General features: G+C 41.9%; 1 protein-coding gene across 2 annotated transcripts; it reads right to left on the bottom strand.

The window, feature by feature from the left end:
* Positions 1–1,600: 1,600 nt before the first annotated feature.
* Positions 1,601–25,348, bottom strand: epg5 (ectopic P-granules autophagy protein 5 homolog (C. elegans)). 2 transcript variants are annotated; one of them, XM_025897159.1, is made up of 45 exons: positions 24,672–25,348; positions 21,863–22,519; positions 21,504–21,764; positions 21,224–21,422; positions 20,999–21,138; positions 20,791–20,898; positions 20,625–20,698; positions 20,351–20,459; positions 18,653–18,767; positions 18,423–18,573; positions 18,141–18,302; positions 17,888–18,045; positions 17,460–17,611; positions 17,197–17,337; positions 16,912–17,076; positions 16,705–16,827; positions 16,350–16,612; positions 14,356–14,496; positions 14,117–14,261; positions 13,352–13,549; positions 13,074–13,181; positions 12,850–12,972; positions 12,452–12,618; positions 12,125–12,358; positions 11,873–11,996; positions 11,645–11,789; positions 11,087–11,258; positions 10,827–10,989; positions 10,594–10,736; positions 10,305–10,461; positions 9,859–10,053; positions 9,549–9,762; positions 8,680–8,867; positions 8,317–8,524; positions 8,117–8,192; positions 7,529–7,632; positions 7,230–7,405; positions 6,351–6,575; positions 6,043–6,252; positions 4,927–5,071; positions 4,022–4,264; positions 3,644–3,857; positions 3,337–3,555; positions 3,102–3,216; positions 1,601–3,014 (listed from the first exon to the last, which is right to left on the bottom strand). In XM_025897159.1, the coding sequence occupies exons 1-45, from the start codon at positions 24,723–24,725 to the stop codon at positions 2,832–2,834; spliced, it is 7,767 nt and encodes a 2,588-aa protein (XP_025752944.1). In that variant the 5' UTR covers positions 24,726–25,348; the 3' UTR covers positions 1,601–2,831. The 2 variants fall into 2 exon arrangements, with proteins under 2 accessions (XP_025752944.1, XP_005473318.1); XM_005473261.4 differs by having other exon boundaries at positions 21,869–22,519.
* Positions 25,349–25,840: the final 492 nt, after the last annotated feature.

The following is a 25,840-nucleotide window of genomic DNA, read 5'->3' as shown; positions in this document are numbered from 1 at the left end:
CATGTAATGTGGAGGTCTGAGTCATTATTGATGACTTTTACCGTTAAGTGCACAGGAAGGTACACCCAGCAGGGTGAAACGCTTCTTCTCCGTGATGTCGATTTGAGACGGGGAGAGAGAACGAGAGAGAAATAAAGGCTCATTTAGGTTTGAGTCATCACTCCCCACTGGACTGGCGAGGAGGTGCGAGAAAAGTGGGCGTCTCAATGGAGGAGTCTGTCTGACACACGCGTGCATGCATGTCCTCACACACGCTTAACATTCAAAATAAAGCAAGCACGAAGAGAACTGGCGTATAGCTGTGCAGGGCACTGGGGAGACATTCCTGTGCGTCTGGATAAGTGTGTGTGTGTTTTGGCAGCGGGGAGGGACTTCGAGCCAGTGCAGCTGTCCCATAAGAGCAACTGGTTAGTGGTGGAGTGCTATTCGTGCTTGCGAATGTGACTGCCACTGAAACATGTTGAAACTGACTGCAATGCAACATCCGGTTAAGCGGAGATCCGCATCTGTCTGTACCAAATCATTGAACTGGTTACACAATCGACTATTCTTATTCATTACAGGCAGGAGGTCTTGCATAACTTGTGAGCTTTCAGAGAACAGAGTCACATTTCTGCTGCCGTGCACCGTGTGTGTGTTTGTTTGCAAACTAATAGCCATTGATGACTGCCTGGGAGCTCATCCACGTGCTCCTCTGATGCTGAGTGTGCACTGAAATGGGGTGATGCTGGGTTTCCATGGTGACACAGGGATCTGCCAGACAGTGATGTGTCTGCTAAGAATATCAGCAACGGGTCCCTCCGAGCACGTGCATGTGTATGCGGGCCGGATGGGATGGAGGACACGCCGGATGGGTTTGGGAGGGGAAATTTTATGAGGCTAATGTTTCCAGAGCAAACTCTCTCACATAAGTACCGACCACTCCACAGCACTTCACCACCTGAGCTGAGAGACGGGAGAACAGAAGGTCGAATTAGACGGTGAGAGACAAACAGACCGACGGCTTCACAGAACACGCCGAAGGCCGTTTTCGAGAGCCAAGAGGAGACGGCGAGTGTCTGCAAGCATCTCCCACCTCCCCTTCTTTTCTCCCGTCCTCTCCACCTCCTCTCTCACTTCCACCCTTCCAGTAACCATAGAGACCACAGTTGCCTGAAGAGAGGTTTTTCTCCGAGACAGAAGTGGTGGTGTCAAATGCTGGATGTATGCATGCACACAAAAGCTCATTTTCAACACCCCCTGCTTTTTAAAGGCTCTATTTATAGGGGAAGAGTACTTTTTTCAAAAGTTTTTTAGTGGTGGGCATGTACTGTTACTTGCATATGAAGAGAACAGGAGGATGTGGCTGTCCATGAAAATCAGTCCACAATAGGTTCTGTCATAACTGCCTTCTTTGACGAGGAAGATACAGTTTAAGTCCATCCGTCGGGAGCATTATGAGCGGAAAGTGAACATTAAAGACAACTTTGTTTTGTTGTAGAGGCTGAACAATGCATTGTACCTCTAATTGGTGTCTGGACCTGTCCTGTTTGTGCTTTCAGCGGCTCCATGTGCAACATCTGGTCCCAGATTGCTGTGTTATATTGATAAATACCAGCTGTGAGGTGTTCAGTTCCCTTTATTGAGCAGTCATGTCTCTTTTGTTCTGCTTGGCTACGGAGTACACCTCCTGCAGCAGTCCTTACAGACACATTCCTGATCACTGACTCATAAAAAAGAAATGCTTTTGACATTAACAGTCACCACATAATACCAGCGATAAGGCGAGCTGCAGGCTGCTGAAGTGCAGCTCGATGATTACTGAGATGGCACAGAGCAACAGAAGTGGTGAGCTGACAAGAGTAATTAAAGCGAGAAAGCTGTCCAGTTTTGTTCTAGCTTCAACAGCATTAAAACCTCTTTATACCATTAGCAATTTGAATAACAATGCACATACAATTCTACAAGGAAGACAAGTTGTACTTCGCTTTTCCAGACTGTAGTTTTGGACTTAACGGACACTGATGACACAACCAGAGATCACGGTCAAGGAGGTTTAAGTAGCTGAGCAGATGAAAATAACATCTCTTTGGCAGAACAAGGAAAGCACTTTTGGCTGGAAATGAACATAATACTGGCAAATGTGCTGTTACTAGACATGATTACCTCCTACTGTATACAGTCCCTTGGATTGAAATATTTCAGACTGCAGATCATGGATATGCAAGCATCAGCAGCAAAAAACAAGACTTGTGTCAAGCAATGAACCCCAACTATCAACATTCCTGGTATGTCCCACACCCTACTTTAAGAAGATACTACTAAACCTATAGGTCTATTAAATGAGTCCTTTAACATCCTCTAAATAATCTGTGGACCCTTCATCTTTTTTTCCTGTTAGATTCCATGTACAGGTGTGAAACTCACACCGACAGAGCCTGCTGCTGAATTCTGATTCTTGAGTTCTGCTTCAATAAATACATGCAACATCCTCTCAAATCAAGAACAGAACCGATGGAGCTGAAAATCAACAGGCAACTTATGCAAAAAGCAACAAGGCATGAACATCAGAAGAAAATAAAGTGCCTAAATGTCAAAGATTAGCACACATGATTGCTTAAACTTCTGACGGATCTGTGTTCCTTCACTGTACGCTAGCAGTCAAGAGGTCTGTTCCTCACAAATGTTCAGTCAGCTTTAATGAGTCAGTTTCTGTCACACAAGTCCCCCGCTGACACAATAAAAAGGCAATTCAGAACAAGTGTCTTCATCACTTAAAACTTTTGTGCTCTTTCAGGATTTTTGACTCTAGGGAACAATTGTTTACTCTCAGGTAGAAGGTAAGTTCACAGTCAGCGGATAATGTGCAGGTATCTGAGGTCGGGGTATAGGAGGTTAGCTAGGAGGGCCAGAAGCCGGGGTCCATCTTTGAGACAATGTCCTGGGTAGCGAATGAACTGGACAGCCTTATTCACAGAGTCCTCTAACTCGGCGTACTGCTTATTACTGGGCATGGCTTCCAGCGTCCCCAACATCTGAAACCATTGAAAAGGAAAAAAAAGAAGTTATTTTTAGGTGATAATTACAAACTAGAAAATGAAACACTTTAGATTTTTGCATACTTGCTGTGCTTTTGCAGAGAGCTGCAAGTCAGTGGTGGGTTGAAGTCGAAGCTCGCTCTCTGATGGCACTTGAATGGACAGAAAAGCTGCTAGACTGCGTACCACCACCCTGAACCTAAAGCATTACATACATAAACAGTTAGGTTATGAACATTTGTAAATTTGTTTTACACATTTTTTACTCTTTATGGGCTACAGGTGTTTTGATTTACTAATAACGTGCAAGCCAGCTCACCTATTAGAGACAGGAGACCTTTTTCCAAGGCCTATAGCTCCGAGCAGGCCAGAGTTCAGTCTTTCTTCTCCCAGTTGAAGCAGCCTAGTTTGAAACCTCATCAGGCCCAAGATGACACCTGATACTTCAGTAAGGCCTGCCTGTGGCTGCAGCTGCTCCGCTGAAAGATTCAGGGATTTGTGCCACCACAGAAACAGCTTGGCTTCATCAGCCGGACCGCTAGAGACAAATGAAACATGTTCATATGTTTACAGGTCACAGAGGACAAACGCTACATGCTACGATAGAGCGAGTGAAAGGGACAAACCTGGGAAAGACCTGATTGGTCCAAGTGTTAATTAGAGCCAGAGTCCTCCTCTCATTGGCTGCTGTGTATTCACTGTTGAGACGCTGCAGAATAAAGGCGTAGAGCGTCAGGAAACTGCCTCCTGATTGGCTCTCAGAAAGGAAGTCATCCACCGTGAGCTCGGGCACCTGCAGCGATGCCAACACAGGGCCCCACCCTACAGACTCTTCCTCGGCTGAATTGTAATCACGGACGTGGGGGAAAAAAAAAAAAAAACACGTCAATTTTCAGACATCCTCTCGTTCGCTTTAAATATTTTAAAAAGAAAAAGACTAAACCAACTTTCAGGGAAATGGTAGCATTGAAATAAAAGGCCCAATACCCAAAACTGTTACTTACCATGGTTGAAGTACCCTGTAATGCATGCCTCCATGATGCGTGTCATGTGTCGCACCGACGCAAGGCAACGGGAGCAGGCTGTGAGAAGGGGAAGAGTTGGAAAGCCCCTCCCCTTCCTGTCCAGCCAGGTAATGACATGGGCTGCGAGTGCCTCGCCCGTTGAGACGCCCACGCCGTTGAGCAAAGCCAAAGCATCACTGAAGAGACTGCAGAACGCCATGTGCCTCTGCTCCAAATCCACCTCTGAAAGGGAACAGGAAGGAGTAGAAATAAGGCTATAGAAACGGAGTGTCAAACATAAGGCCCAGGGCCAGAATTGGCCTGGCAAGGACTCCAATTTGGCCCAGCTTTGAAAAAAAGAAGGAGGGCATGCATTTTGGACTTTTAACTGTATTTTTATAAGTTTAGCAGCTTCTCCTAGTGATAAAGACCTCCCCCATGACCAATCATACTACACCAAAGTAATTAAGCAATATACCAATTAAAAAAAAAAAAAATCAAAGAAAGGTTCCTGGTTTGTTTTTGTTTTTTTATAATTGTTTTTATCCAACAGCTTCACAGTAAAAAGCAAAAGGATATTTTCTGTGAGTTAACAGACACTTTCTTTCTTTTACTCAAATTTTACACATTTATTTTTTACAATTACATTTACTGCATTTAGAAAAACAGACATACTGTTGAAAATGCACTTCTTTTCTTATATTTAGATATTTGAGAGATTAAATGCTTAGTTAAACTTTCTTACACTGACAGAAAGGAGAGTTTCACTGGTCTGGCCCACTTAGGATCAAAGTGGGCTGTATATGTGGCCCACCATGTAAAATGAGTTTGACATCTCTGTTATAGAAGACTGTTTTTACTGATGGTTGAAGATTTTGATTAGCAAGACGGTGAGGACAATTCACCTGGTGGGTTGAAGGTTATGATGCTCTCCAAAAGTGTTTCCAGTTGAGCCTCCAGGCTGGTGAGGGTGATGCTGCCTCCTTGCTCCAGAGTCACCAGAGATTGCACACACCAGCAAATGTAGGCTCCAGCCTTTAGTGTCTCTTCCTGATATGAAGAAAACAACAGAAATTGTAGGGTTTTTTTTGTCTTTTTTGTTTGTTGTTATACTGTTGACTATAAAATATATATCAGTTTTCGGTAAACTAAAGGTTCCTGACTGCTAAAACGGATGAAACACTGTAAATGAATTCAGGCTGAAAATGGATGTAATTATTTTACATCACTGACTCCTATTCTTGTTTTTTTAAAGTTATTAAAGATGCTGTACAATCATTCCACCCTGGGAAAATAACTGTTTAAAAAAAATTGTTAAAAGCCCAAAATTACCAAGCCCACGATAAATGGAAGTAAACTTCTGACCACAACCATATTTTGTCAAAAATTAGACTATTTTTGAGACTAGTGAGGAACTGTTTATTGCTCCTTACTGTGAGAGGAAAACCTTGTAGATAATATAAGTAAAATATGTCTGTTTTACATTTACAGTGAGTTTCATGCTTTATGTTAAATTTATTATTTTTTCACAGCTTTTGCCACATATTTCTGCTAGATCCTGAAACAGTCGTATGTAAAGTTAGAAGGATTGTACAGAGCTTGCCAATATATTTTTTTGGACTTTGGATATTTTGGGAAAAATATCAGATGATGTATAAAATGTTGTACTGCAAACATACATCTAAAGCAACTACAGAGATTGAGTGTTATGGAAAGCACAGTGGCTCTGTGGTAGGATTCTGGGTCAAGAAGCTCTGCCATGAAAGACGCGAGTTTTCCTGTCAATCTGCCCCAGACCAAGGCTCTGATTTACATCCTGAGTTGGTCCCTGAAAGCTGCAACTGCTTAAGTTTAAGTTTCATGTATATGTTCCAAACCTTGCACTTTTATAGCAGGCATGCCAGTTTAGTGAACTCGAGATGCTGACAGAGTAATCCATATGCTGGTTTAGCCTGCCTTAAGAGGTTTACGGCGCCTTAACAAATCTGATGCAGAAAACAAACAGGATTGTAACGTCTCACCTGGTGTGGAGCTTCACCGGGGCAGAGGTGGAGCCCGGCAGCACTACGGAGTGATTTTAGCAGCAGCTGAGGTGCAGAATCAGCACTGAGAAGCAAAGAGGGAGGGTAGTGGGTGCTAACGTAGCCCAGAATGCTCTGGTACGAGGACAGGTCCAGTTTGTGCCAGGGTAGAGACGTGGACTGAACCAGCAGACTGAACAGAGGTGAGTCCTGGAGGTTGAATAGGAAAAAAAAAAGAAAAATGACTGAAAAAAGGAAACAGGTCTGATTCTTGATTCTGATGCGATACCACACTAGCCTGAACTCACCTGCTGACTCAGGAGTTGTTCCTCCTTTGCCAGGAAAACGAGCATGTAGAGCAGGTACACCAACATGGTGTGCGACTCTTTCTGTGTGGCCATCTCTGACAGAGCTGGATATGTTGTGGAGCCGGGAGGTGTTTGTAAGTGGTCACTCAGGACGCTGACCCAGTTAACCTCACATAACACTTCTCCCATAAACAGGAAGCAGCTCTTGGGACTTCCTCTCTCCACCTGTAGGCACAAGAAGCACAAGTAATCGAAAAAGGACCAGACACTACAAACAAATCAAACCCTTTTGCTTTGGACTGTATTCAAAGTATCAGTTACAACATCTGCTTAATGCAAGCTAAATGTAAAATGCACATTTTTGGCTCCTGTTACTGTGAAAGTAGCAATAACAGTGTAAATATCGATACACTGATGCATTTATTTATGATAAATCATTAAACATCTCAGTAGTAGGAGTATTAAACCCCATAATGATGCACACATACCAAAAGTGTTTAAAGTTTAATATATTAGCTTGAATAATGTAATGAGTTGCTTGGTAACCTTCTCCATGCTTCCAATATCAATTTCTGCTACTCTTCAGTCTTCACAGATAAGCAAACATTATTTTCAATCTTTAAATCAGACCTTTATTATCATGAATTCAAGTATCCTATCTATGCTAATAGATTCCACAGGATAGCCTTTAAAGATTGATAGGAGCCTTGAGACACAGCTTTTTTCCAGGAACAAGGAGCTGTGACTGTATTTCTGTGAGTGCAGGCTAATAATAGAAGCTGGGGCCAAGGATCATGGTCTCGGGTTAACAGGCTTCCCTGTGACACACATGTCTAAATCAGTGTGAGGTGTTAGGGGTCTAAGAGCAAAGTATCTCACACTGAAAAGTTGCTCCATGAGCTTAGTGTCAGGGTGCAGGTGTCTCCAGGGCAGGCTGCGTAGGTGTGTGTGATATAAGTAGAGCAGGTACTCCGGTGTGCGTGGTGAGGTACAGCTCTCACAGTACTGCATCATACACAGCCACAGAGCACCCCTCTGACCAGGCAGCAGACGATCTGCAACATAAACACGCACACAGTGTAAGTAAACACATCCTTTATGGTTCTGGCTTCTCCCTGTTATTACAGCACAGATGACAAAGATCACTGCTGCTTAAACTGTTACTTGTGCACACTTGCCTCTGAACTTGTGATGAAGTAGGTCAGTGATCTGAATGTAGAGGCCAACCATACATCCTGCTGCACTCGCATCCGTCTCCAGCCAGGGGTAACACTTGATGTTACTGAGATAAAGATGCAGTAATTGAGATTATTTGTCCATAATTTGCAGTTACTCTTGGTTTGTCTTTTAAAATTAGAATCAAACTGCAAATTCACCTATCAGGTCCCTTCTATTAATGACAATCAGATATAAAATACATACTTTATTGACGTTCTTGTGTGACACTCAATAAATAATTAATGCATTCTTTTCTTTCTGAACAATGCTGAAGCAGTGCTTTATTCTGGATAATGTGTAGTGTGATTCAGAGATTTGAAAGATTCAATTCAGTTAAGTAATGACTATAAGCTTTAATGACTGCCCAGTGAAAAGAAACCAAGAAAACTAAGAAAGATCAGCTTATAGAACACTGAGTTTAAAAAAAACAAAACAAAACAAAAAACTACTGCCCTGTCTAAAATTTGTTCTGTCTATGCTCACATCTGTTTTAACTCTTGCTAACTGATAGCAGATCTTTGTTCCTGTCTGAGATGTAAGACACTTACCCGCCCTCGCCAGCGTCCACAGGAAAGATCCATGGCTTAAATAACTTCACAGTCTTACTGTGCAGGTCCTGCAGAGCTGTGAGAGTGCCATATTTCTTTTTCACAATGATGCATTACAACCGATATGCACAAAAGTAGAGGTTAAACTCTATAAATGATCAGAGGTTTGACATGAATGTAAGCTAATAATTTGCAGCTACCTTTCATTATTTTGCTGCTGCCCACTGACTCTCGGGCGCAGCTGTTGAGCTGCACATTGATGAGGCAACTGATCAAATGGTCCCAGAAGGAAACGACATCCTCGATGTAGGGAGTCCAGGAAGCGTAGAGGCCGAAGCTGCGGAGGTCCGTCTTACTGAGACGACTTCGTAAAAAGTAGTCACTCAGCCAATCGACTGTCTCATCCACCTGTTAGCAACAAATAAAATACAAAAATGAAGGTTTAAGCATCATAAAACTGAACAAAAACACAAACTAGCATTTTGCAAGCAACTTCTGTTTAACGTGCAGCATGCTGACTCTTAATAGAGATGTGAATCACGTATTTACAACGCCAAGACTACCTGCTGAGGAGAGAGGGTGATGGGGGACCTGTAGGGGGAGGCTGGGGGTGCGACACCGCGAGTGGGGACTTCAGTGCTGCACACAGCTGCTTCAGCTTTGCCCTTGGTGCTGCGGGATGGAGGTAAACAGCCGAGCACTCGCAGAGTCACTTTCCAGCACTCTGGACTGAGCAGCTGGTTGGATGAGCCTGAGGAGGTTAAAAAAAATCCTTCTGTTGAAGAAGTTCCCAACAAAACACCCAAACTGATTATTCTTGATTAGTTCTATAATCACAGCTGACATCAGCGGCTCCATTTGGAAAAATCTCTTAACAAAAACCAGAAAAACAAAAGCCAAACAATGATGAATCACTCACTGACACGGACACTAAATATGCATCTGTTGTTCAAAATGAACTGACTTTTATTAATCAGTTTAATCGTCACTTCCATCCTTTCAGGAAGATTAATGCATTTTCTTAGATTCATTTTCTAAAATAAATAGCAGTCAGGGTCTAACATAATGCGCAAGAAGGGAAAAATGGCTGTTTAATATAAGAGTCCAATAAAGGTGTCTCTCTAATAATAATAATAATGATAATAATAATAATGTATACTTTATTGCTCCCCGTGGGGAAATTACTTGTTTTTCTTTGCATTTGACCCATTCACCCAGTGAAGCCGTGGGCAGCCACTAAGCAGGCGCCCGGGGAGCAGTGAGTAGGGACGGTACCTTGCTCAGGGGTACCTCAGGGTAGCCGTTCAGTGGTTTCAAACCCCCGACCTTCCGATCATGGGGCGACCACTCTACCTACTGAGCTAAAACTGCCCCATGACAAAACAAAATCGAGGGTAATCGCAATTTATCACTTTAGAACAGATCAACTCACTGGTCATGAGGAGGCGAAGGCAATCGCTGTAATGGTCGGGGAAATGATGCCGTAACAGCCAGGTCCAGTGTTTGGTGAAAAGGTGAAAAGGCGTGAGAAACTCAGGCTCGGGGTCTCGGCCGCAGACGCAGAGAGCTCCATGGACCAATTCCAGCAAACGCGTCCTCTCCGAAAACACGGGATGGGCTTCATTCAGCCACTGAGACAAATCAAACTACAGGGGAAAAGAGTCAGAAGTGGACATTGTAACTGGCACGTGGTTTGCGGAGTATACATCCCATCTTTCCATTTCACTTGCATGTGGACTAACCTTAGTGAGCAGCATGAAAACGACATCGGCGCTGTCGAGGGACAGCGATGCCACGACGTCTTGGTAGAGAAACACCAGCTGACTGGGGGCTGCGTTGGGAGTGAAGAAGGGGGAAATGAGAGGGCAAAGCCGCCGCTGCTCCAGGATAGTCTTCAGGACACGGCCACACTCCTCTGCATTTCCCTGGATAAATACCTACACACAAAATTAAATACACTTTAAATTGAGTAGTTAATCGCAGCTAATCCATCCAACATATCTATGATGTTTGTTCTTTATGTACACTATAATGATTTATGTCCTCTATTCAAGGTGGTTAGGGTTATTCTCTAGTACTCTAGCTGGCTCAAATACCCATTTTTTGTACTTATATATTCCACACAACAATAAATAAAAACACTGCTACTCTGCAATATGTGCATGTATTTGTTAGAGCATATACACACCTGTCCCAGTACCTCCACACATGAAGACAGGTACTGACGAGTTGGTGGATGTCGGAGCGTGTCCTCACATACAAAGGAGACCACCTTGTAAAAAGCAGACACACCAACTTTCTGGACTGCAGGAGATTTTTGTGCTTTGTGCATATTCACCAGAGCCCTAAGACCATGAAACAAGGTGCACACGTGAGTCAAGACATTCCCCATCTATCTTCATATATGTCAAATGGAAAATTCTATATATTATATAATGCATCTTGATATGAATGATATAAAATCTGATTGTACTGACGTGATGAAGTTTTCAGTGTGAACGGCAGCCTGGGCCAGGATTTCAGGTGGCGGAGCCATAGCATCGGTTTGAAGCTTTTTGATGTCCCTGCGCAGTGATGTTATCTGAGTCTGCACTGCCTCCTGCTTCTGCACGTGCTCACACTACAAATTTACACACACACACACAGATTAATAAAACATACCAAAGCTGTAACTTAAATCGTGGCTAGCCTGCAGTGTGAGAGGTCTTACTGTGACAGTGATGTTTGCAGCTCCTTGGCATGGCTGTCCACCCTTCCCTTTACACTCCAGGGCCATGGTGACTTGCTCTGGCCGGTTCTTAAACAGTAAAGGAAGACTCTCCAGCAGCTCCTGCTCCATTGCCACCTGCTGGGCTTCACGTGCTACAGCAATCCTGGTGCCAAGATAAAGTATTTGGGAATCAGCATGCGGCTTATTTATGTTTATAGATAATTAAAAATAAAAGCTTTTATTTTATGATTCACACATACCTGGCTTGATCTTGCAAAATGCTGAGGTCCTGCTCTAACAGTTTAGCAGCAGCTTTACAGTCAGTGACACAGGCAGTAGGCACTTCAGGTACTGGTGCCTTCAGCTTATGCAGCTCAGGAGCTAAACGGGGAACTGGATGTTTCTGCAGATTGGACAGGATACGCTCCCTTGCTGAATTAAGACAACATCAAATGCAAGCATTTTTAGATTTGGAAGTAGAAGTAGATTGTGGCACGTATGAAAAGTGAATCAAATACACTTATGTACAGTTGGTCTACATAATTTTGGTCTCAAGGACAAAGGAGAAAAGGGAATTAAACAACAAGAGAACATTTCTTAATTACAGGAGAGTTTCTGACATGTGATAGCAGTAAAAACACTAACAAATAAAAAGTGAAAATGTCTCCTGTAAAAAATATCTCAAACAGAATATATTATTTACTCTTCTGAAGCTGACACACAGTGTATAAACTACAGAATTGCATTTTTGGTATCTATATATATTTTTTTAAATTAACCCCTGCTTAATTGTTTGGCTATAAAGCTTGGCTCCGTACCATTGCTGAGGCTGGTGTAGTCAGTGAAACCAGAGGTTTGAGTCTGGAGGAACGTTGGCTCACTCTGCACCTTCTTCCAAAGAAACAAAACTTCCCTCTGATCATATTGTAGACGCTCCTGGTCCACATATTCCAGCCAAAGTTCCTACAAAAAAACACAAAACCAAAACAATTAATAAATGAATAATATATTATAATATATATATATTTAAAAAAAATTATACTCACCTGATGCCGCTGCATGACTTGTGCCAGTCTGTGTGGTTCATACTCTGGAGGAAGAGAGGGAAGATACACTTCTTGCTTCTGCAGAGTCTCGTCATCCAGCCACACAGCAAATACTCCAAACAACCTGTAGACAAACAAACAAACAAGCAGCTGAAAATTTAGAGCCTGCCATAGCCTGGAATATATGGAATATCTTTAAACAAAAAACAAGGAAGATTTTATAAAAGCTCTCTGTCAGGATCAGCACCTTACCTGACCAGCTCTGTATGTAGCTGAGGAGAAGTGAGGTAAGGTGGTCCGGGATTACTGGGGGTTTCGTCACCCCGGTCTGATGAGGGTGTGGTCGGTGGGAGTACCCGGAGGGCCTGACTGGCAGCATGGTGGAAGTCAGACACTTCCTGTATTCTCTGCCTCAGATCTCGGAGGAAAGCAGCCTGAGAAGAGGCCTGGAAGAACCTCTTGCCGATACATCCTCCTGCAGCCAGCCTGTTAGAGACACATGGACAGATAGCTACAGATTCTGCCTATTCTCTGCTTTCTTTGACTGGGGATCATAACACATGAGCATGTTTATCATACCCGTACTCAGGTCCAGGCTGTCTAAGGTAGAGCTGTAGGAATTTCTGCCAGATGAGGGGTAGGAGGGGGTGATCAGGTGGTGTAGCTGTGGCCTGATATGCCCAACGATATACCTGAAGCCTCTGCAGAGACGGGGCTACCGGCAACTTGAGCCTCTGTTGAGCCTTCTGGCTCAGAAACAGAAATATTGTTAACATCATCTAAACACAACACTCCAAATCACTGAACAGCAGTAGACCAGGATCCTAAGTACTTTCTATGATATTTCTGCTCTTTAGTTTTGCAAATAGTCTGTTCACTTTTATTCAAAGGTCATAAAGTACATCTTCCCTGAAGAAGGATGTAAAATGTCACATCATGTAACGAGATAATGAACCCATTACTGATAAACTGTCTACCTTTAAGGCTTGTTCGGGGGAGATATTAGGCTCTGACAGGAGTTCATGCTCAACACAGCGCCTCAGCTGAGAATCTTCCTCAAACACACCCTCCATATTCAGCACCATCCAGGCAAACCAGATCTAAAGAAAACATAAATATTAACAGGCCAGTGAGGATGGAGAATTCTACTAATGTGATCAATTGTGTTTACACATGCTGTTGTTGCCTTGTTGTCTCTCACCTCAGCACTCAAGGATTGGCCCTCGATGAAGGAAGGTGTGGCATTTCCAGAAATCCAGCCAACCAGAGAAGAGAGCAGACCCCGGTCTCCATGATAACCCAAAGCAGTCTGCAGAAAGTATGAAAAACAATAAAACAAACAGAAAAAACCCCCAAACATTGCTTCTAATTATCTTTCTTCACCTTATTCACGCTCTGTTTGGTTTGTGTCCCATTAAATATTAATGTGAAGTTCAGAGGTTGCTAAATCATACAAATCAAACACCACTTTGTAAATACCTTATGTTGCTGGTACAGGAGTTTTTGCACACATTCCTCCTGGTGGTAAGTGAAGGCAGCGCAGCAGATCTGATCCATGAGGAACAGGACTGTTTTGTCTCGGTACCACAAGTTCTGTTGAGTCAGAATTCCCACCCAAAACTCCAGAACTGCTGCAGCCCCCACAAGGCCTGGTTTCGAACTTTCTACCACATGACTCTGAAAGATGAGTTACAAAATGAGCAATGAGTCCCAAAGTAATGAGGACTGAATTATTGAGTGTGTTTACATGTAAAAAAAATAAATAAATAAAATCCTTTATAACATGGTTTAGCTGGCTCAAAATTAGTTCAACTACCCCGAATAATTAAATTAAATAAAACTTTATTTATATAACGCCAATTCACTACCACAGTCAGCTCAAGGTGCTTTATATTATAAGGTACCGATCCTATAATAATAGAGAGAAAACCCTAACAATCAGATCACCCCCCATGAGAAATATTTGGTGACAGTGGGAAGGAAAAACTCCCTTTTAACAGGAAGAAACCTCCAGAAGAGGCTTAGAGAGGGGCAGCAATGTTGAGGGTGAGGAAAATACTTGGTAATTTAATTAATCCGTTACATAGTAATTTAAACAACAAAAAATAAATACACATTATTGCATTTTCCCAGACACACAATAATTAATAATTAAAATCTGCTACTTTTCCATACTTTTTTCATCTTTTCTCATATAAATTCAGGAATTTTGCACACAACATCCACAAAAGTTTCACCATGCACCTGAATGACACTGTTCAGCAGACGGACGTTGTCTCCATACGTGGTTCCAGTGAGAAGTGGCGCCACTCGATGCGTGACCTGCTGCGTCATGCCCTGAGGACACACGCTGTCGTACTGCAAGAACAACTGAATACAGCTTACAAACCTGCCATTAACAAAGAGCAAGACACACAGAATAAAGTCAGTGCTCGAATTAGCTGCATATTTTACATGTGTTACGAAGGATGCCTGTTTCTTACTGAGCGTTGTTGAGCAGGTAGTAGCTGAGAGGATAGGTTGGGGGTAGGATGTTATCTAACAGATGCACAGCAGCTCTCAGATGGCGAGACTGAATCAGACTTTTCAACAAGCCAACTCCATCAGTACAGAAATGTTCCAGGCTGAAAAAATAAAGACAAAATCCACACGAGATTATTCAACTTATACATGTGACTGCCATACAACTAAAGTTAGAAACCTCACGCATCTACACCTTACATAATATACTGTAGCTATATTAGCCCCTGATACACTTTTGCTGAAAAGCAAGAGTTCTATTTGCTTTTTTTTTAAATTATATTTTTATTGAAGAAAAAAAAAGGACTTGTTACAATAAAGTGCATTGATATTATTTAGTCAAAAAAAGAAAAAAAAGAAGAAGAAGAAAAAAAAGGAAAAGACTTTTTCTTAGTCCTTTTGTTTTACATTCAGATAGCGAAAAAAAATGAACTCGGTGGCTTGACAGTGTATTACATAATGCAGCATGTTTAACTTATTTACAAAGACTACATTAGGTACATATTATGAAGTTGAGGGTCAACCTGACATTGTACGATACATGGGAGGTACACCAATTCAGGGCTGGTCTTACCTAAATTCAGGGCGGATGGGGGACACAAAGCTAATCCATTTATTCCATATTTTGTAGAATTTGTCTTTTCAAATTTTTAAAAAGAATGTCAATTTTTCCATTTTAAATATTTCAAAAACCACATTAAACCAATCCTCAAGTGTTGGCGGAGTTGGATTTAACCACTTTCTGGTTATTGATTTTTTGCTGGCCGCTAATAGCGCTTGTAAGAGCTTTGTGTCCCCTCCCCGGACCGAGCCAGCAACCAAGCCCAAGTACAAATTTACAAAATTGATGTCAAATTTTATCTTGTTTTTAGTTTTATGAATTCCCAGCCAGTAATTTTTTAAGTTAGGGCAGTCCCAAAAGATATGATAATGATGTGCCTCTTCTGATCCACATCTTCTCCAGCATTCCGCTGTCCCATTTTTATATTTAATTTGATGAGGGGTTTTGAAAAATCTAATAATGTTCTTCCAGCAGTGGTCTCTCCAAGATAAAGAACTTGTTGAGTACCAATGAAAATTACAAATCCTCTCCCAGTTCTCGTTTGTTATACCCATCCCTGATCCCAATTCCCATTTAATCTTAATATTTTGAGTAGTATCCTTCCCTGCTTGAAGAAGCAGATCATATAGTTTGGAGATTGCCTTTCTCAGAGAACTATCATATGCTAATTTAACTATCTTAAAAATTTCTGACTCAACCGTATTTGGGTTTGGGATATTGCAATGTTTGTTAAAATAATCCCTCATTTGTAGAAACCTGAAGAAATCTACTTGTCTTAAGCCATTTCTTATTTGTAAAGATTGAAAACTCTGTAGTGTCCCTTTATGTGTGAAGGAATGGAATGTTGTTAGTCCGCTCTCTATCCAGGACTGAAATCTATTATCACTTTCGTTTGGTTTAAAATCTGTGTCATAAGCACACCATCTAAATTCTTTTAGTATTCGTTCACTACCACATATTTTAGTCACTTTATTCCATATTTTTAGAGTGAGGCTTCTCCATGGTCCTTTATCTTCTAAACGGTCTGCCAATTTTTTATCCGCAATTGAGGCTTGTAGTTGAAATTTAGGGGTTGCATTGAATTCTATGGATTTCCACTTAGCTTTCAAATTAGGGTTACACCATTGCAGCAGGGGGATGACCTGAGATGCATAATAGTAGTATTGTAAGCATAAGAGCAGCAAGAGTTCTATTTGCAACATTAATTGATTAATGTTTGTGTGTCAAATTGTGTTAAATTATTTTATCACATTTTGTATTATTTTCAAATTGTTTTTGCCTTTCTTGGGTAAAACAAGGCTGAGTTTTCCAAAGACTACACCCATCTTTAACCAGTTCAATCCTTCACAATGTGTAAGTCAGCCATAAATGTTCTCCTAGTGTGTGAATACAAACCTATGTCCCACGGTTGTCATTGCAATGGACAGGTAGCATCCAATAGGTATGCCTGCTTTTACAGCCCTCAGAACAGAGTGCATGCTAGGAGAGTGCGTAAGCTCTGGAGGTGGGTTGGATGCCAAAGCAGGGACCACCCAGGCTCCTTTAGGGTTCTGAGAATTGCCATGAAGCTTCAGCCTCAGCAACAGCTGCCATGCCCACTGACTAAAGGATGCTTCAGGAGATACGCCCAAACGAAGGACACTTGCAAGGTAAGAGACCTGAAAGGACATAGAAAGAGAGAGAATGATGTGTAATGCAGAAATAAGCATTAAAGACATCAGCAGATGTGAGGCAAGTGTAAATGTGTCACCTGTTTGATTCCCTCTGATATCAGCCCACTGTATGGTTTGTCTGTAAGGTACTTCTGATAGGCTTCTGCCACCAGCAGTGCCACCTCATTGTGGAGAATTGAAGGCAGAAACAAAGAGCCATCCTACATAAGGAAGGAAAGGTTAGTGAAGGTTGGTAGCGACAAACTCACAACTGTGCTGTCAGGAGTCTCGGACATCCTCTCTACCTGAGTGTTGAACCCCCAGTTCAGACCCTCGAGGATGACACAGGCCAGCCGGTTCTCTACAGCTGACAGAGGATGCTGAAGGAGCCACGCTCCAATCACGCATATTTCTTCTTGCCGCGGCTGCCAAAGACTCAGAGGCAGCTCTTTACACAAGTACAAAGCCACCTAACACACAAACGAAACATGCAAACAAAAACACACGAGTGTCACATGGATCAAATTAAACATTTGATGACTAAAAACTACGTACAGCTAAAACCTTTAATATGGAATCACAATACCAACCATTCCCACAGTCTGTATGGTGTCCCTCAGTCTCTCAAGGAGCACCGAGATAACATGCGGGTGGGCTGCTGCTATAGCAGCCAGTAACTCCCTCCCCACCTTGGAGTAGGTTTCTCTGGTGGACACACTCACATAAGAGACCTGAAGCAAAAATGAGGAAATGGATGTCAGGCAGAGACAGTACAGATCCTAATCAGGGATGATGAATTGTGTTGTGTTACAAAGTTGATACTAATTTCAGAAAAAAAAAACCCCCCACCCACCTGGTATATCAGGAGAGTTATAGTGGTGATGAATTTTGAGTCAGAGCGCTGAGTGGGTGTCGCCATTTGTGCTAATGCAGTGAGGAGCGAGATGCCGTCAGAGCTGTTCACCTCACACAGCCACTGTTCAAAACTCTCCTGGTGCTGTGGGTCTGTATCCAAGAGAAAAAATAAAATCACAATGACAACTCCAGACTAAGAAGACCGACATGATGTAACTTTAGATCCAGGAAAGACGTACAATACAAAATGAGTTCAAAAAGTTTGTTCAAAGCTCAAATTGAATGTTTTTGGGATATTTTAAAAAGGTCCTTTTTAATATGATGATGAAACTGAGTGGACACTTCTGAGCATTAACATATTCAACAGGCAAGTTTTAAGGATGTGAAAGATCAAATTTTGTGCATCTTAAGTGTGTATAATTGTACCTCTGAGAGCCTGAATGCAGGAGTATGTGTCACCAGCTGTGCTGAGTGTTTCTAGCCCTGCAGTCTCTGCGCTCTGCATAACATAAAGGATCTTCCAGAGCATGGAGCTGGACAAAGTCCCATATGGCATCTCAGACATAAACAACCAAATGCCCAACCTGTACAGAATGAACACACAAAATGAATATTAAATATCAAAGTCTGTAATGTAACTGCTCCCAGTTAAAATGGAAACTTGAGGCTAACTCCTCACCTTTTGTTTCTGAGTACATGTAAAACAGCTCGGAGGAAAAGATGATCATATTCTAGCTGCAGTTTTTCCAAAGACAGAGAGTGTACTTGAGAGCTAGATCCAGCGGCATCAGTCACACTCACATACTGGGCCCAGTGATCACTGACATAGCAAACTGTCATTCTGGGGGAGAGCAGAAAAGAAAAGCCAAACATAGCATTTTATTAATGCATCCTCTGACTTTGTGATATGGCCTAAGAAGTGTCAGCACATAGAAGCTGCTTATGTGCTTGGCGAACTGACCGTATGATGTGTCCTATTCGTTTGACTAGCTGTCTGTAACGGGATCTGTTATAGGTTTGTAGACCGAGAGCAAGAATTTCAATGAGCGAAGAAGCGAAAGCAAACACCCGCATCATCTTCTGACTGGAGCAGGCCTGGGGCTCATACACACCTGGGGACAGACGCACCTGTTAGTTCACACTGTGAGTCAAACAAACTAACAGACAGATGGGTCAGACTGACTCTCTTACCCTGCTTGCTCATCCCAAGCATGTATGAGTAGAGCTGCTGGAAGGGAAACTGGGTAATCAATAAAATCAGATCTTCTTCACAGAGTAGCAGCCAGCTGCTTTCTGGGTCCTCATCCTAAACACAGAAGACAATCTCGTTAGGGGCCAACTTACTAAATGTTGCGTGTATTTGCAATATGCTACGACTGGCATTTTTAAATTTTTGTTTTTTAGGCAAAATATAAAGCAGAAGCTACTTGCTTTGTTTTTTTTAACAGTACACAGTAATAACATGTTGAAAAAAAAAATCACAAATGTGTTTTTTAAAATAATTTGACTCTTAAAAGCTTTGAAAACACCACAGTTCCTAGGCAACACATTAGTACTGGCAGCAGTTGTGGTTTTAAGCCAGCAGACTGATATTTAAATGGTCATAGGTGTTCATTTAGCACAATTTCTTAGCAGATCATTGATGTGACTCAAAATCAGAAGACAGACCAGAACATTTTGTTTTAAAAAGCACTCTCTACAAATTTACAATCTGTGACAGCTCTTCTTTACAAACAAGCAGACTGAATATTTATTACCGCCTGCATCATAACTGGTGAAAGAAAACAGGAAAAAGAGACCGTATTTTCAGAGACTATAACATTTTGATGCTTCTCCTCAAAAACATATTGGTTATTTCCAATAAATGTGTAAACAGATGCTGTTTACTCTTGGTACAAATAAAGCACACCCTCTTTAACATCTAACATTTTATATATCAAGACATAATAGAAAATGTATCTGATTTTAAGACCTGTTGCTTAGCAGGTCCTAAAATAAGATAAATACAACCTCAGATGACCCACTACACCATGTCATTGTTTATTTAACAAAACCAAAGCTAAAATGGAGAAGCAGTGTCTAAAAATATCAAGTAGAGCCTCACTGCTTCCACAGGAATTGAAAGGGTAAGTAGCAGTCAGGTGCTGCTAATCAAATGCACTTGATTAACTGATCATCGGCAAGTATGAGCACCTCTATAAAAACAGAAGTTCTGGCAGTTTGCTGGTCTGGAGCATTCAGGTGTGTTAACACAATGTCAAGGAGGTAAGACGTCAGCATTGATTAAAAAAGAAAAAAGGACTTGTTTCTACTAATTAACCTGGGAAAAGAAGCCCATCATTATTCAGTAAGAAAGTTCATGACAGTACAACGAGAAGACTGAACAGGCATGGGAGTGTTTACGGAAGAAAGCGTTTCCTCTCTAAAAAGAGCAGGATGGCTGAGGTTTGTAGAGCTACATCTGAACAAGAGTACTAATTTTAAGACCTGCTGACTTCCTGTAATTCTTTTTATGTGTTCTGATACATAAAACCTTAAAAATAAAAGAGGGTGAAGTTTCTTTCTCTTTTTTTAAGCATGTATGCTCCAAAACTGGCCACATTTCACCTGGAGGGCACTAAGGAACCATCTACAGGGCAGACAATAGTCAGTGAGGAGTTAATGCACCTACATTTATTTACAGCTGCTTCTGAATGATATTTTATATAATAATTTTACATTTTATTTTCACAAATAAGCTAACAATACTGCATGAGAAGTGAAATTAAAAAATATAAATTTCCTTTTGGTTTTCTTACAGGGAAACCAATTTAGGCCACAAAGCACTAGCATTCCCTGTAATGTTCACTCATTTGGATCACTTTTTTGATATAAAAACTATTGTCTTACCTCCTCTCCACCTTCATCCACTAAGGTCCAGTTGCCAGATTCTTGTCCAGAAGCCCCTGAGCTCTGGCTCTCACACGGCTTCATGTGGCCCAGGAACTCTGCACGATGTCTGAGTCAAAACAAGCAAAAAAAGCTACATGTTCTGAGATCTTAGACTGTTGGTCCTTAAAAAGATGACCTGGATTCTCATGAAAGCCAGAAGCATAATTTGCAGTGTAATGCTCACAGTCAGTGGGTGAAAAGAAGAAACTGATGTAAAGACTTGCATTTTTACCTGGCAGGTGACATTAGAATGGCCAGAGCTTGCATAAATTGCTGAACTCCGGAGGTGTTCCCATAAACTTGGATCTGGGTCAGATAAAAGAAGAACTCTATTCCTCTCTATGTATAGCAATTGATGTGATAAAATGATAAATGACAGGCGCGTGTTCCTAACGAACCTGAAGGAAGTGTGCAGCCCACTTTCCCACCCCAGCAGGACAGCACAGAAGATGGCACAAGAGGTACAGGTGCTCCCCTGACCCTCCAACATGCAGCAGGACGGCGACCTGGAGAATAGACCAGGAACACATGGAGGATTGCAACAACAAATTGCCTTGACCACTGGAGCAGTAAGTTTGAAAAATGGTCTGGGGTTTGTGTGTATACCAATCTCTCAAGCCAGTGATGGATGTCTGACTGGAACTGTGTGTCATCAAGGACTCTTCGTGTGAAACTAAACAGGACGCTGATGGCCTCTTTCAGAGGTTGGAGAGAACACGGCTGTGTTTGGCCATCTAACTGAAAATCTGAGACAGCAACAGACAAAACTGATGTAATACATACATTTTACACTAGTAATATCAGAAGTACAGGTAAAACAATTCTTCCCACCTTTTATAAGACTGTACAGGTATGATTCCACCTGCAGGCGTGACAGCAGAGCGGTGTACGCATGCAGCACGACCTTCTGATGGAGCAGCTCACTGCAAGCTTCAAACAGTCTTCTCAGCTCAGCCTGCACACTCTCACTAAACTCTGCCTGCTGGAAGCGGTGATACCCACATACCTTTGTCTGGTCTGCACACACACCCTGTAGGATAGAAATTATAAGTGCGAATGCAACAGTGGGACATTTGATCTTTCTGTACTATAGATGTTTTGTAAAACACACCTGAAGTGTGAGCTGTTCATCTCTGAAGCTCCACAGACGATTCTGTGTGCTCTTGCACTCAGATGACTGCGTGTGCAGCTGTGTGTGCGACTGGGTCAGCTGTCTGCGGCAGCGCCAGTAGTTCTGCAACAGTTCAGTCAGTTCGTGCTTCTCCTGCCGCGCCAGAGCACAAAACTGTGCTGCACAAACCTCAACCCCCTCCAGCCATGCTCGCAACCCTCCGCCTGGCTCCCAAACACTCAGCTGCTCCAGTGAGAACGGCTACAGAGCAAAAACATTAAATAATACAGTAAAACAGACCATTTTATTGTAAAACTCAGCATTAGCAATAAATTTGATCTCATGGTACATTAGATCACCTGAACCTCTAAAGCTGTTTTGGGTAATTCCGGGTAGAGTTTGCTCCGAGAAAGGTCGGCCACGGACTCCAAAGGCCGCAAACTTGGAGGAGAAGATTCCTGCTCAGGAAGTGCCAACACTGCAGGTTCCTTTCCACAGGTTTCCACAGCTTCCCCACAAAACTGTATCACTGAACCTTCTTCTAGTGTAGGAAGAGACGGATACAGTGCTGGGGCACTTGGGACATTTGAAGCTTCAAACTGAGTTAAAACACACGGCTGATTCCATGACTGTTCATCTTTTTCAAGTTCAGTGGTTTGTGGCACAATTTTAAGCTCAGCCCCCTGAGCTTCCTGCACACCAGCCTCCTCTTCCTCCTTTTTGGACTCCTGCGTTGTGACCTGTGATGTCACTGTTGATGAGCTCAGACTTGGCTGTAGAGTATTACTCAGCAATGATGCTGTGTTTTCTGTCTGTTGCTTCTCAGAGGGCAGGTCTGATGACTGTGCTGTGGCTTCAGGACTCTGAACAGTGTCTAGCTTATTCTCCTCCTCCTCCTTTTCCTGATAGGGCAGACTCAGGGGGATCTCAGTGAAGTCAGAAGTGGAGGCCTCAGATACAGCTGAGGGAGCTGGGGCTCTTTTGTCTTCCTCTGCCTGCTTCTGCTTTCTGACCAGCTGTGTGCAAAAAAAAAGAAAGAAAAAAATCAACAATAACACATCAATTTCTCCTTGGAGGACAACCAAGTTTGTGTAACAGCTTTTTACATGTGACCATAATCATGTGACTACAGAACAAACACTGTTATGAATGTGCCAAAAAATAATCTGCATTTGTAATCATGGATATTTTTGTTGTTTGGATCGTGGTGGTATGTTAAATTTATGTGTTTTGCAAGTCATTTGATTTATTATCAATCTCTAAAGAATAAAAGTACAGACTGAAAGAAAAAAAAAGAAAAAGGAAAAACAAAGTGCCTTCACAACAGCTTCAACGTGCATTGGTACATGCTCCAAGTCTCTGGGAGGATCAAGCAGGGATCAAGCTGTTTTTTCATAGGATAGCTACTCGTGTGGTGTTTTGGTGACTGGGGCAGAGTGCACTGGTCTAACATTTCAGTCTAAAATCTCCCAACAAGGTTTAACATGGATGAGACCTGGCCACTGCAAAAAACCACAGCATATGACTGACATCATTTACAAAATAATCAAACCAATTAACTGAACCTCTTTGGCTCCATGGATGGGGTTACTGTCATTTGGGGGAAAAAATAACTGCTGTGAGGATATAAATGTTTCTTCACAGGATACAGTTGTAGTTAGAAGTTTACATACACTCATCATGACCACAAATGTCATGGTGATTTGGGTTCAAATGATTTCTTTAAACTGTTTTTTTTTTTCAGGGTGGAATGATTGTACAGCAAACATCTTTAATGACTTTAAAAAACAAGAATTGGCTGCACAAGTTTATATTTATTTTGAATAGTCTCTAATCCACACTGGGTCAAAATTATATGTACAGCCTCATGCATACATTCACTTAAATCTTTTAACAACTGGTGCTGAAGATTCTACAATGTCTTTTAACTTGACAAAGCCATGGCTTCTCAACTTCTTGCTAGTGATCATGATTGACTATAACTGATAGTTCCTCTTTGCTTTGTAATTTGTTTTACCCTCAGATGGCAGGAAATTGCATGTTCAGCAACAACCCAGGAACCACCAAAACTCACGTGGCCCTGCCATGAATGGGAAAGTGTTAGAACACTAGTGTCACGGTCCACAGTGAAGTGAGTTTTACATTGTCATTGTGAGGGTGCCGACCGAGAAAGAAGCTCCTGTTCTAAAATCGACACCTGTCAACTGTAATTTGTAGCTGCCTACATGGAGAAGCCAAATGCTTTCTGGTGTTAAGTAAGATGAGACAAAATTTACTTATTTCGACAACATGACAAGAGGTATGCTTGGAGAAGTCAAGGTGAAGCTTTCGACCTTAAGAACAGTGTATCAACTGTCAAGTCTTGTGGAGGTAGCATCATGCTCTGGGGCTGTTTTGCTGCCAGTGGTACTGGTACATTGCACAAAGCGGATGGAATAATGAAGGAGGACCACTTCAAAATACTTCAACTTCATCTCAAATCGACAGCTAGATGGCTGAAACTTGGACACTGCTGGGGGTTCCAAATGGACAATGATCCCAAATACATATCCAAATTTGTTTTAGAATGGATAAAGCAGGTTAATATTAAGCTTCTGGAATTGGCTTCCGAAAGCCCCAAACTTGATCTTACTGAAAATTTTTGGACTAAGCTTAAAAGAACAGGAAACTAGGTAACTTAAATGAACTCTACCAATTCTGCCAAGAAGAGTGGTCAAAGATTCAGCCAGAATTATCCCAGAAGCTTTGTTGATAGGCACAAAAAGTGTCTGGTTGAGGTGTAATTTGCTAATATTATTTGGATATGTAAGAGCATGTATGTAAAATTTCGACCTTCTGTGGATTAGTGAAAATCTAAAATAAATTCAAGCGTGTGTACCTAATTCTTGATTTTTTCTAAACTCATTTAAGATGTATTCTGTACAATCATCAAACCTGAATAAGAACAGTTCGAAAAAAACAAAAAACAAACATTAAAAGCTCAAAACTACAATGACAATCGTGCCCATGATGAGTGATTATAAACTGTCAACTGTCCCTACATGTGAAGAGAAATGTATTTTACTGGGTGTTCACTCTGTTTGGGACGTTTATGCTTTGAAGGCCCTTCATTCCCCCGTGAAAAGAGAAGAAGGCAAAGAATACCTGTAAGGTACTTGGTTTAATCACCTGAGATTTTCCGCTGGTCTTTGCTTTGTTCTTCTTTGGTCTCACAGCCTCCATTTTTAGTGTCTGTTCGTGTCCGTATCAGCTGTTTTCACAGCTCAGATCACTCTGACAAACAGCTGACTGAGAAGTTTCCTGGTGGAAATGATGCTGATCAGCTGAGTAGTCATTATAGGTGATCTTAATATACCAAAAACAACAGGCGACCCTTAGCTGGAACAGAGCGCGAGGTATTTCTTGTGATAAGCAGCCCGTGGCTGGTTGTGCTGACAAGATAAACACAGTCACTGACTGTAAACAAAACACACTTTTATATTCCGTTGACAGGATTCATCCGCGAAGAATATCAAGAATTGCAGGCGTCCTAGCGTGAACAAAATATTAAGACAGCACATTTTGGGGAAAACGAAACCATGAAGCCCCACGGAGGTACAGTTGGTGACACTGTACGAAGGCTAAGCTACGCTAACGCCAAGCCACTCGCCCATTAGGCTTTGTTTCTATTGACTTGTTTATTTACCAGCGGCTCTCAGTTTTCCGTGCTGCTGCTCACATAATAAGAAATCAAATTTCGACTCGTCCCAGAGAGTGACACGCAGTGACAGCCACGTCCGCTGTCAGGCTGCAGTTTGTTTTGTTTGTTCCAGGAACTCCTCGAGCACAATCTCTGAACACGTGACTGCTCCACCTCTCTACGGAGTAGTAGATAGGCCAAACCTAATACGCAAAGACGATTTTCTGTCAAAGAGTTCATACTTTAGTGACGGGTGTCAAACTCATTTTACATCGCGGCCGGACCAGTGAACCTCCCCTTTCTGTCAGTGTAAAGAAGTTACATATTTAACTGTTTTTCTACACGATAAAGAAAAAGCTGCTGTGACAAACAAAGAATCGTGTCAGCACGACTCTTTGGACTTCAACTGTAAGAAACTGTGAGACACTGCGCCATATGGCTCTAAGCTACATGCAGACATTTATGAATCTCTGCTATTCAAAGACACCTTGTATATAGTTTATTTTATGTAATATTCATACTACTGCAATGTAAATTGAGTCTTTTTCAAGGCAGCAAATGTTTATTAAGTGTTTTCCTAAAAGCCTTATTTTTATGCATTTACTACTAGGGACAACACATGTTAGGTTTAAGGTATGGACAAGTGTAAAACCTTTAG

This window comes from Oreochromis niloticus, linkage group LG12, assembly GCF_001858045.2.
Source record: "Oreochromis niloticus isolate F11D_XX linkage group LG12, O_niloticus_UMD_NMBU, whole genome shotgun sequence".
NCBI lineage: Eukaryota > Metazoa > Chordata > Actinopteri > Cichliformes > Cichlidae > Oreochromis > Oreochromis niloticus.
Note: the sequence above shows the minus strand (reverse complement) of the source record. Positions and strands in the feature narration are given on the sequence as shown.